The sequence below is a fragment of the Pyxicephalus adspersus genome, chromosome 12 (assembly GCF_032062135.1).
Source record: "Pyxicephalus adspersus chromosome 12, UCB_Pads_2.0, whole genome shotgun sequence".
Lineage (NCBI taxonomy): Eukaryota > Metazoa > Chordata > Amphibia > Anura > Pyxicephalidae > Pyxicephalus > Pyxicephalus adspersus.
The window spans coordinates 17,724,146-17,737,405 of record NC_092869.1 but is presented as its reverse complement, the minus strand read 5'-3'; the positions used below and the strand labels follow the sequence as shown (position 1 = coordinate 17,737,405).

The 13,260-nt window shown below is 37.1% G+C and overlaps 1 protein-coding gene across 3 annotated transcripts in view; it reads left to right on the top strand.

Annotated features, from left to right (window-relative positions):
- Positions 1 to 13,260, top strand: part of FUT8 (fucosyltransferase 8) — a 140,735-nt gene that overhangs the window by 97,064 nt on the left and 30,411 nt on the right. For all 3 annotated transcript variants that reach the window (XM_072427850.1, XM_072427851.1, XM_072427852.1), the window contains one exon: positions 334 to 571. In XM_072427850.1, the coding sequence (XP_072283951.1) occupies positions 334 to 571 (238 nt within the window). The remainder of the gene's footprint in view (positions 1 to 333; positions 572 to 13,260) is intronic.

The following is a 13,260-nucleotide window of genomic DNA, read 5'->3' as shown; positions in this document are numbered from 1 at the left end:
TTAAAAGAATATGTTTATATTGCCATACAATCTCTTGAGGGTATGTAACAACTACATTCAATTTTAGAAAACAGAAATATGTTCAAAAGCTGTAGAAAAAATGTTCATTGCATTATTCATTGTACTTTGCTTTCTTCTTCCAGGTCCTGCTATCTTGCAATCTAAAGTTGTAACTCCTAATTTCAATGTCTGTGTTATAATGCATTTAAGGATATTAAGCTGAATGCATTGAGTATGTGTTTATCAATATATATATATATATATATATATACACACACACACACACGTTTTTTAAAGCACATCTAAAAATCATTTTATCTGTTTTAACCACAGAACCCAAAAGATTGCAATAAGGCCAAGAAACTTGTATGTAACATCAACAAAGGCTGTGGATATGGTTGCCAATTACACCATGTTGTTTACTGTTTCATGATTGCTTTTGGCACTCAGAGAACTTTGATCCTGGAGTCGCAAAGCTGGCGATATGCAACAGGTGGATGGGAAACAGTCTTTAAGCCAGTTAGCAACACATGTACAGATAGATCTGGCACCTCTACAGGGCATTGGTCAGGTGAGTCCATTTGCAGTTCCTGTAAAATTTAGTTACAACGACCTTTATGCATTTTGTTCTATCTTGGTCAACATTTCAAGTTGTTTGCTATTCACTTTAGCTGATTACCACAAATGTTTTTTAATAGTTATGTAGCAATTTCATTCTTGACTTTTGACTTGAGTTGTTTCACAGTAATCTTTGCTGAGTTTTAGAAGCGGTCTCTCAAATTGTAACAATATGTGAAACATTTCTATACAGCGTAGCAAAAAAAGTCTTATCCTAACTCTAATTAAACTCACCCTTTATAGTTTACCTTATTAAACCTTTATTGTATGATCAATGCATATCTGACCAAAAGGTCTGGGGAACATGACAATTCCAGATAATAAGGAAAAATAAATATCTGTCGTTTGTGGAAAAGGCAGCCAAGCAGTGAAAATCAAGCAAGAGCATACTCTGTAAACTGGCCAAGATTCAGACAGAATCATAAAAAAAGAAAAAACTGTATATAGTTTAGTATAAATAATGATTTTGTGTGTGTTCAAAAGTCAAAATCATCTACCAACAATAAAAATTCTAAATATATATATATATATATATATACACACACACACACACATACTGAGCACATTGCACAGACAATGCACTACACTGCTATAGTGACCGGAAAGCTACAGTTCACCTGTAGGAGAATGACGTGCTGCACAAGAATAAAGAACTGCTAATTTGTACAAAGGTATCTCGGTAATTCAACCCTGACACCGAGCCTGAACTGACTTTGCTGCCCAGCACTGCTCACCTCAGACTGACCTCCTGCCCTCTCTCTTTCTCTCTCTCTCTCTCTCTCTCTCTCTCTCTCTCTCTCTTCTTTCTCTCTCTCTCTCTTCTTTCTCTCTCTCTCTCTCCCCCTCTCTCTCTCTCTCTCTCTCTCCCCCCACTGTTACACGAGCCGTCTGGTGTTGTCTGACGAAAGACATCCCCAGCATCTCTGTAGACGTACAGCAGGGCTGAAAAGAGGTGTAAGGCAGGGCTCCACAATCAACTTGCGTTGCCTTTGCAGTTGGCCAGTGGATTGTGATTGATGTTTTGGGCATCCCTGCTATACGTCTTCTGGTGCCGTCATTGTGCCAAGGTTCTAATACGTATATTGCAAAGCTGCAGGTTAAAGTTCTTTCAGAGTTGATCAGAAGGAACAGTCTGAACATCAGATTGTTAAAAAAGCCTTTCCTGTAGAACGTCTGCTCAATCAGCTTTTATCCCAACTCCTTGTCCCTGCTCTCCTTTATAGGATTTCCCGGAAAGGTTAGTACAAACCTTTTTTGTAGCAGAAGTACAAGTTAAAGTATTATTTATGGTAACAGTTAAAATAAAAAAATAAACGAATCGTCTTTTTTTTAGTTGTTGTCATATGCTGCTGTGAGGTCAAACAAAACTATTTCAGGCTTTGGCAGTGCACCAACTTTAAAATAATATGTTTGGTGGCAATTGTTAGAAGCCCTAATACCTATGTTTTTACCATTGGGAAACGTTTTGAGATCTGTTTACTGCAAAAAAACGATAATATCCAGCTGTTTTACCATTTTTCATCTGGGCGTTGCTGTATATTCAGCTTTGGTAAAGTACTGCCTGGAGTTGTTCGTCTTCTGAGCTGGTATTTGCTGTATTTTAGCTCTTGGTGTCTTGCCCAGGTTTTTCATTATGGCCAGTTGTCTTTGCTGTCTGATATTAGTAGACAGTCACTGGAGAGCTTGCTTATTGCTGTACAGTCCCTCTTCCTGTTATGTATTATGTTGATACTTTCAAAGCATATTTGCAGTTTTTTATTTCCTTTTCTGAGAGCTCCAGCCATTTGTTATCCTGCTTTGTGTTCTCTTCATAAGGGAGGAATACATTTGTGTTAATGATTTGCTCTATCTCCTGTCCTTCTAGCTATATAATTTATCCTAAACATCCTAGTTTGCTGCACCTTAAAACTCTTTAAACTGTCAACATTTTTTATGCAGGTGCAATACTCTCAATCTTCATGTTCAATTTATCTGCATATTTCTTTTAGTCTGCTTTCTGTAAGTTAAATCAATGTTGGAATTGTGAAATGTTTGGCTCAACTTTTGTGCAGAACTTTATTCCACTGGGTCTGTATTGTCTGTGTATACTTTGCATATGCTGATTTAACACATTTCTTTGTGCCATAAAACATACAGAACCTTTCTTTGACTCACAGTAACAAACATCTTATGCCACCAACACAGATATGTTGGTTTTTGTCAGTACTATAAAGGCATCTTGTGTTTACTTTAACTTTAAAAACTTACTGGACTTTAATATCCGTATTACATGGATAATGGCATGTCACAAAAAAGCATTTAACATGCTCTTTCTAGTCTGAATATTGTACGTTGCTAAGGCCAGAGTCTATATTCCCTCGATAAACAGATTCTATTCATGCAGCACCAGGGCTATTTAAACAGGTATGTTTCACCAAAAAATTGTCCTTGGTCAAGAGAGGGGTTCAGCTAAATATTTTGAATGAGAACAGCGATTGGCGCAATACAGTGCCAGGAAGTTCCTAAGGATATGAGATAAGATATAAAGCAACTGGGTTGGACAACGAATATAAAGGTGGTAATTGAATTCTAACTGCATATGATTAAGGGCATTGTATTTTAAAAACATTGTCTATTCCCATGAAGAATGCGAAATGACAAACCTATTTCTCTGGTAATAAGGTTTTTTTTATTTATTTAATTAAATGTAACTTTTAGAATTTATTTTATGATTTTGAGGTACCAGGTCACCTGCATTTCTTCCGCTTTTAGCGTCATTTTTTTGTTTTTTGTTGTTTTTTTAAAGTGAACCTAGAAACTAGAAATTATACTGGATCTAGTTCGTTCTAACAATGCAGAGCTTATAACAAATCTGTATATAAAAGAAACCCTGGGTAGCAGTTACCATAATATGATTTATTGAATGTAAGCTGTAAACTGAAGGCAAAAACAGGAAAGATAAAAACATTTAATTTTAAAAGTGCAAATTTTCCGCTGTTAGGGGGCATCTCTCTGTGACTTGGACTGGGAGACAATATTGTCCTCAAAGAACACAGAACAGAAATGTAAGTGTTTGTCTATTCTACACAAGCACACTGAAAAAAATGTATTTCAATGGGTAATAAGTTTAGGAGGCTAAAATTAAAACCCATGTAGCTCACCCCCAAATATTTTTTAAATATATTAACAGCAAAAATATTACATATGAGCATGTGGGCCCCACAAAAGATGTCTCTGGGTTAGTAACTAAGAATAAAGAATAGGAGGATTTACTAAACATTTTTTTTTTAGCTCTGTGTACACAAAGGAAAATGGCAGAGCTCAAGTCCAAATTTATAATAGCAATGTCACTGCCTTAAATGGATCACAATGCATCAAATTTGATATGTTAGAGAACAGTTGGGTAAAATTAAGGTTGACAAAGCACCACGACCTGATAGATTACATCCACGTGTCCTCAAAGAGCTGAGCTCAGTTATTTCAAAGCCAATATTTTTAATTTTTAGAGACTCTTTAATCACTGGCATGGTACCAATGGATTGGCGTAAGGCCAGTGTGGTTCCTATCTTCAAAAAAGGGAGCAAAGTCACAAGCAGGTAACTGCAGACCGGTTAGTTTAACATCCAACGTTTTAAAGGTCCTAGAGAGTTTGATGAAGAACCACATAGAGGAGTTTCTGCTAGAAAAAAATAATATAAGTGATAGGCTTCAAGAAAGACTGAATTTGTCAAATAAATTTACTCTCTTTTTATGATGAAGTAAGTAAACAGGTAGACAATGAAGTAGCAGTTGATATAGTGTACTTGGACTTTGCTAAAGCATTTGACACAGTACCCCACAGACAGTAATATGCAAGTTAGGATGTACTGCTTGATTGGGCAGCCAGTGGCAAATGACATTTCATATAGATAAATGTAAAATTATGTACTTGCTAACAACATGCATGCTTCATACTGTCTAGGTGGAATACATTAGGGGGAGTCAGGAATGGAAAAGGATCTGGGGCTTCTGGTAGATCAAAGAGTTAATAACTTTCTTGTATTATAAGAGAAATAGACTGTAGAGATCGAGACATAATCCTGCCCCTGTACAAAGCATTGGTATGTCCTCATCTGAAAAATGCAGTCGAGTTTTGGGCACCAGTTCACAAAAAGGACATTTTGGAATTGGAGAGAGTTTTAGAGAAGGGCTACTAAAATATTAAGTGAAATGGAGAAACTCGGCTATGAGGAGAGATTAGCTGAACTGAATCTATTCACCCGTGGGAAGAGACGTTTACGGGGGTATATGATCACCCTGTATAAATATATAAATGCTTCATATAGAGAACTCTCTTCCCAATTATTCACTTTGAGGTCATTACAAAGAACAAGAGGGCACTGTTTACACTTCTTTTCCTCCAGGCGCAAGCTCTGAATAAGGAAGGGATTCTTCACTGTGATGTCTGAGAAAATGTGGAATAGGCTCCCTCAGGAAGTAGTTTCAGCAACTACTATAGATTGCTTTAAGAAAAAGCTGGATTATTTTCCAGAAGCTCAGAATATAACCGGGTATTAAGGCTTTAAAGTAAAGATACCAGAGACCATTGATCCAGGGAACATCTGATTGCTTCATGGAATCAGGAAGGAAATTTTTTTCCCACTGTTGAAGCAAATTGTACCAGCGTTTTTTTTTGCCTTCCTCTGGACCAACTATGTCCATAGGGTTTTATATCTGGGATATGTTTATTTCCCTAGTGGTTGAACTTGATGGACTTATGTCTTTTTTCAACTTGACCTACTATGTAACCTTTGGGGTGGTAGTGAAGTTTTGTAATACAGAGTATTTTTTTAATACAAAAGATTTTCGCTTGTTCACTTTATTTGCACTTTAATTTACGTTCATTTGAAAACTTTCATTTAGTTAGTAAGTAAGGGTTAAAAAAGTCCATCAAATTTAACCACTAGATATAAAACCTTATGGACATAGTTGGTCCAGAGGAAGGCAAAAACAAAACCTGTTAGTTTCTACTAAAGATTTTTAATGTTTTAGTGACATCAGGAGGTTTATCTTAATTTTCTTTAAAGCAGTAAGGGTTGGCAGACTATTGCAACTCCTACAAATACCTCTGAAATTAAGCTCCACTAGGTGATGATACAGGGCGTCTGAAGGACATTTCTAATTAGTTAAGGTAAAATGTTGTGACTCTGCACTGAGCGATGGATTTAATCTTTCTGCATTGCATGGAAACTGAGAGCCTGTAGTGAACCTGCATCTGTGACTAAACACACGTTGCTGCCTTTTTGGGTGTATACATACAGTGTTCAACCCAGAATTTTTTTTTTAAGTGGGGTTGGAAAAAAGTTGGCGGGTGGCAACCCCTCTATTGTGACCCAAACTTTCAGTAGGTGCCCAAAAACTGCCAGCTAAAGGGGCACGGGGAGAACACTGTACAGTGATACCTGGGCTAACAAAGATAATTTTTTCCACAGTCACATTTGTTAGCTGAAATCTTTGTTAGCCAAAACGTGCTTTCCTATAGGTTTTTCTAGAAAATCATTTAATTCGTTCTGGATGCTGCCCACAATTTATAGAAAAACTATATAGTAAAAAGCACAATATAAAAGGTCTTAAACCCACCAAAGGCTGGGATGAACAGTTTCCCAATTGGAACAGTCTCAACATATTAGGCACCATGGTGTCAGTTACTGTTTAAAATCCTCACTGTGAGTTATTCACAAACCAAGCAAAAAAAAAAATTCTTTATGGAGCCTAGTCATTACCTTTTGGAGCAAGCTGCGCTTTGATGTGCAACAATAAACAATTGCAGAGTTTGTCTTGGTCATTAAGGAGTTACAAGATGTTGAAGAAGAGCTCACCTCCCAAAAATCACCCACAACCTCAGCAAAAGATTTTTTTCTGCAATTCATGCAAAGTCTCTTCTATCAGGTCCTGCGTCGTCCCAGTATCCGTCTTTGGGCTGGTGCTCCAGGCGCCACCATCTTCTTCTGGGTTCTTCTTACTATGTCACTCGACCCAGGCACGAGATCAGTGAAAATTCTGAGTTTAGGTACGCTTTAAGTTCTAGTTTTACGTATAAGGACATAAAATCTGTACTTGAGCAGGTTCTAAAATTGTTTGAATTTAACCCCGTGTACAATACTCAACATATCCCACCATGTCTTTATTTTGACAAAATGGAGAATCCATATGTAAAAAAAAAAGTACACTGCCAATATTTTTGGCCATGATTGTATATGTAATATATATATAAATATATTTGCTAGTTAATATTTGGGGAAATTTGATTTTTTTTACAATTGATTTGGCCAAACCTGTGCCAACCCCATTACCAACAAATATTGACTTTTTAGGAAGGTAGAGTTCTGATGATGAATATAACCATATTACTAAAGGGTAAATATAGTCAACCCCTCAAAATAGAAACATGTGATAATAGTGTCAGTCTGTGAATGTAAATAAGTATAAAAACACTCTATATACACAATAAATGCACATATAGATTATCAATCCACCATTTTGAAAAAAAAAACTAATATTGAAATAAAGCTAGTAAAAAGTGGTTTGCTAAGTTGAAAAACCTTGCGCAGATGCAGAATCCATTCAATATTGGAAAGTTGCTTGGTAACCTTTCCATTAAAAAGCAGATTGTACAACTTACAAATGAAACATTAAAAAGGAGTCCTCACCTGGGAGAGAGAACATTTTAATTCTGTTTATGGTGTTGTTAACGTACCTTGAATTCTACATCGTTTTAGCCAATACTGGAATGTTGGCTATCATTGCTTCTTTAGAGAGCAAGACTGTTCTCTGTAACTAAAAAGCCTCTTGTACATTAAAAGACTTTCTCTTAGTAGCAAGGTTTTGCTAACTTGAAGTAACAGTGCATGTGCTGTTTCACAATACAGCTTTATGCATTGACTAACCTCCTTGACCCAGTCTTCGCAGATAATATGCCTACATGCATGATTTGTTTTTATCACCAGCAGGTTAACTCTTCCAAAGAGACCGAAGTCAGATCCAACACGATTTTACTTTACGTCTTCTTCCATGACATTGAAAAATACTGATGGTCATTTACAGCTCCGCTATCTTTATAAAAATATTGTAATCATTTTTTGATGTAAGCTGATGGCACACCACAGCAGTGTTCTCGGATTTGTTTTTTTTTTTTTAAGCCGGGTGGAAGAAAGTTGTAGGCCGGTGGGGAAACACATTCAGTGTTCCCTATTGTCATAGAATTCCAGTTACCCCTATAATTCTCTCAGCTTTTCACTGCCCCCTTTGCTTTGTTCTTATGCCCATCCTCTTACTATGTCCAGTTTTCCTTTAGTCTTTGTATTATGCCCAAACTGTCCCTCACTGTACTAAAAATATTCGTTATGAAATTTAGAAATGTTTTGGGTTAAGACTTATATAAAGCCACAACTTTACAATGCAAAATCTGAAAGCCATCATGTTATAAGCACTACAGGTTTCCAATTAGGAGACCAACAGTCCTACAATTGCTCATCATCTAGTTCTCATGAATTGTATGTGCCACAGCTCATTTTAGACACATGGTTTCTAATGTAGTGTAGTCTGTTGTGTTTTGCTAGCTTGGGTGTCACATGGTCACACCGTATTCATTCACCCACCATGTGATTTCAGTGTTGACTAAAAATAGGCTGTAGTGCAGCATTCAAGCACGCTTGCCTCATGAATCAGGTTCTTGTCAATCTCTTTGCCTCTTCATACTGTATACTTTTATAAATGTATTTATTAGAATTTTCCTTCAATATTTTGAGTTCAGTTAAAGGTCCACCAAAGATTTGGTCACCCAAAAACTTATGTTTATATTACTACTTCCACCAGAAGTAGAAGTAAGTGTTAGATCAGAAGGGAAAGCTCAATTTTAGGGAAATGGAAACCACAATTAAAACTATTCTGGGCAGGAACCTCTCCTGTCTGTGCCTGTCTCTCATTTTCTACTCCTATTTAATGTACAGCACTGTGTAATATGTTGACGCTGTTCAATAAATCCTGTTTATTAATAATAATAATAATAATAATAATAAAATAGGAATAAATACTTTTGCACCATTTTCAGGTATCCCTTCCTTTTCCATTGTTAGTGCTTACTGATGATGAAATAAATGTTGTTCTACTTATCCAAACAAATCTTCTGTTTGCAGACTGCATCTTTGTCAGAATGTTTTTTTTTTTTTTTATGTCAGGTTTCTAAATGTAGTGTTAGTACATTCAACTTTTATGTTCTTTTTCTTTAACAGTTTACTGCACAGGATCCACTAATCCCGCGAAGGCAGCATTCATTCAAGAGTGTAATTGTTGTCCTTCAATTTTATTTGTGTTAATCTGCTGTGTCGCTAAAGCAAATGCCTTAAGCATTTTAAATTTTTAAAGTTACAGTCTTTAACCGATTTATTTAAATTTTGGATTAAATATTCTTTTAATTTATTTTAGCCCAAACATATACAATACAATGTACCAAATGTAACTATTGAAAGCAGGCTGTCTGAGCCTCCATTAGGTAAATTTTACATTTATTTCTGTCTTGGCAAGGATTCATAAACACAAAAAAGAAAATCTGGTGTGGACTTTGACCTGTGTTGCTGTTTGAGAGTTACCCTCACTAGGTGTTTGATATGTTAGAACAGGAGGTGAAGGTAAAACTTTTTAGCTTGGGTATCAGTGCAAAAATCCAACAGGGATTCAAACCTGTCCTTAATCCAAAACTAAGGAAATGGCGTTGGCTGGACTTTATAAATTATTAATCTGTTAACTTGTCTGAAATTCGCTGACCGGTGTTTGAATCTCTCTCTCTACACTTCACATTTCAGTTGCTATAAAAAGAATGTCAATTGACCACTAGGTGGCAGAACGAATCAAAAGGCACAGCTGTCACAATATGAAATTATGTGTGTTTAAGCAAAAATTATAATTGGATTTAGGGAGAATTGACAGGGGAATAATTTAAAAATACACCTCTTAAAGTGTATATCTAAAGAGCAATGTTGGGGGGAGGGGGTGTTGCTGATCCATCTTACTGTTGAGCATGATTATAACGTTAGTTTTTTCCATTATCTATTTGAAAAGCCTTTTTACGCATTTGATATTTAGTGCCCATTTTGAAAGACTGTACCTTTAAAATCAATTCCCTGCAGTAGCTTTTTTTAAACACTCCTTTTAAGTTAGCAGCAGTAAAATCTTTTTATTTTTTTGTATGTTTTCCTTGTTTTGGAAGAATGTATGATTCTTGCTTGAATTCATGCTCTTTTGCTATAGGAATATTATGTCACTATACTTTTAGTTATCCTAACTTTTTTTTTATTTTCAATTGATCCTGCCAGTAGATCCATTGTTTTCCATTTCCTGTGATGCAATGACAACGGTGAAATTGTGCAGCAGCATTGTGACCCTGTTGACATGGTTGTTGGGCATGTAATTTTTATATAATTTTAACTTAAAACAATTTGCTTTTTAGAGTGCAAGAGCAAAAGGTTTTATTATTCTTGAAAAATGTTTTTTTATACACCCTCTCTAGTTTACTAGTTTTTCTTCACTCTTTACCTAGGTTGGCCCATTACAGGAAGGGGAAAAAAAAACAATGTCAGGATTGACAGGTAATAAAACAGTTACAGGGAGACTCCGGGAAAATGAACCCTGTCCCGGGTAATTCAGTTGAGACTGCAGTGTGCATTTAATTTTTGATTCTGCTTATAGTTACTTTTAGATTAAACACAAAATCCTGGTCAATATTTTTCTATCTACAGCTTTACTAAATTAATGATTTGGAATCTTGTTAAGAACAGTCTTGTTCGGAAATTTCTGTTTCCAAGATACAAAATATTGTTTTTTTATTATTTATTTATTTTTTTTTTTTATTTTTTTTTTTTCTTATTTGGTTGTAAAAGTATTTTAAAGAGAATACTCTTGGGTTTATTTTTCTGACTGTAGAATTTTATGTAGTCAGCACCTTGTGCAATTGTATATTTGGACCGATATGTTTTTGGGGAAATTGTTTATTGCGTGTTGGAAATTTATGAACCCAAAAATGTATATTTATAAAGCTTACTATATAATGTCCATTGACCTGCTCAATGTATAAGTGTAAACCACAGACATTGCGCTCTATACCTTGCATATTGCAGCTTTTGTTAGGTGCTGTGAACTGCATTGCACTTCACATAATGGAAACAAAGCCTAAAATTAGGTACACACTTCCAATAATTATCGTTAGAAAATGAACGATTACGACCGATCAACAATTATGCACGATTATACTTGAACAATCGTATTGTGCAGAATTCTGTACATGCTGTAACGATACGATCGTTCAAATTTAATCCACCAATAGTGTACACACGCTAGATACATGTAAAGGAGAGTGACATGTAAAGGAGAAAATGTATTGCAGAGACATGCACGAGCACTGAACGACTGTACACAAGATAGTGAACGATCGTCAGCCAATCAGATCCGCCGCGCCAGTCTATTTCCAACGACAATCCTCGTTCGTCTGCGTCGGTGACTTTTTTAGAACGATTTTTGGCCAATCAATTGTTCATTTCCAACAATAATTATTGGACGTGTATACGCAGCTTTAGTATTGAACTTCGTCAAAATGTAGCAGTAAAGCACTTATCACAGCTACAGGTGAATCTCATACAGCAACAGCAGAGGCCAGGGCCATAGGCTTTACAGAAATGATAGCTGGACAGTCTTTGCTCAAAACAGACAGACTTGGTATATGTCGAAAACACCTGCATCTACAGAACTCTACTCTGCAGCTCTAGATAGGAGCAGCTGGGTCTGTCTGTGCTGTGCTCACTGCCCACTTTCTGGTAACTAACAGAAGTGACTCTTCTTTTGTCTGGTCTAAAATTACTTGAGGCTCCAAAACTCATTTAATTGATTAATAGGAAAAGGGCGATGAGCACAGCCAAATCCAGGTGCTGCTAATACAGAACTCTGGTTTTGGGCTCTGTAAAAGAATATGTTCTGGCAGCAATAAAACAACAAATCAGTGCTTTGTGCCACCCTCCATTGTGTATACATACCTGTGTGCCAAGGATCATAGTGGACTGTATCTAATGAAGAGTAACTGGAGATTAGACAATCTGTACTTGCACAGCTTCAAAAAAGTGAAAGGTTGACATTAGATTCCTGATTTCTCTTTTAAAAAAAAATGTCACTTGCACAATGCTAACAAAACTATCAAATCCTGAAAGCAATACATTTAGGTGTTAAAAAAAAAAATTAGTCTTGCAAGCTTGAGCAAATGTGTATGTTGGATGCTAACACCAACTAAAACAATTGTGCTAAATGTTTTGTTTATTGCTGCATAATTGCTGATTGGCAAATGTCTGATGTGCTGAAAGTCCCAGTTTATCTTGTTTGCTTTCTTGGTTGTTACACTTGAGAGATTGCTACAGTTCAAAGCTGGTTTGTTTTCTTTATTTTAACATATACATATCTTTAAAGATTATACTATCAGGCAGGCATGGCGACTCAGAGGTTAGTGCTCTGGGCTTGGAAGCACTAGGTCCCAGGTCCAAATCTCAGCCATGACACTATCTGCATGGAGTTTTCAGGTTCTCTGTGTGTCTGCCTGGGTTTCCTTCGGGTACTCTGGTTTCCACCCATATCCAAAAAACATGCAGTGAGGTTAATTGGCTACCCCCCAAAATTCACCTTAGACTGTATTATAAACCTAGGGACATTAGATTGTGAGCCCCTTTGAGGGACAGCTAGTGACATGACTATGGACTTTGTACAGCGCTGCATAATATGATGGCGCTATATAAATACTGTGGAATAATAACAATACACGTTTCATGCAATTTAACCCTAAAACACGTGACTTCCAGGGGCAGAGCCGTACGAGGTGGACGCGAGGCGCATTAGCTCCCTGGGGACAATACCACCGGCTTTTACATCTACTTCTCCCGGCTCTTCTGAGGCACGGAGGAGGAGGAGCCTCTTGTACTCCCTGGGGACCAAGCGGGTGTGGAGGCAGTGGCAAGAAAGGGGACTGACGTCCACCACACTGGCACGTGGCAGGCGCCATCTTGCCTGCCCAGCTGCAGCGTGCTACAGCCAGATTAAAGACTATGGCTATTTCACCACAGAGGACTTGGCTGAATATACCCCAGGAGTTTTTTTTTCTGGGAGCCCTGGGACATGGCTGGGAGGGGTGAGTGCTGGAGATTATCCTCCTGTCGGAGTGGCACTGTGGGCTGCGGAGGGTCCTAGTCATCATATGGAACATTATATATGTTTCCTATGGGAACTTTTAGCCCTTCACTTCTTATTTAGAGCTCTGAGCCTTCAGGATTGGGAAGTCTGTTTTAATGTCCTGCGCTAGATTGTATTGGATCCTATAGTGCAATACTTGTAGCCTACTGAAACCTGCATCTGTGCCACATACCAGGCCAATTTGGCCTCTTCACTATTGTGTTTGCTAGCCATTGTAACCTGCATTTGTACCCTGTACCAAGCTGAATTGACCTATACACCATTGTGCCTGCAAATTATTGCAAACTGCATCTGGGTTCTGTATCAGGCTGAATTGGTCTCTACACCACGGTGCTTGCAAGTTATTGAAACCTGCATCTGTATCCTGTACTAGGCTGGACTAGCCTATACACCACTGTGCCTACA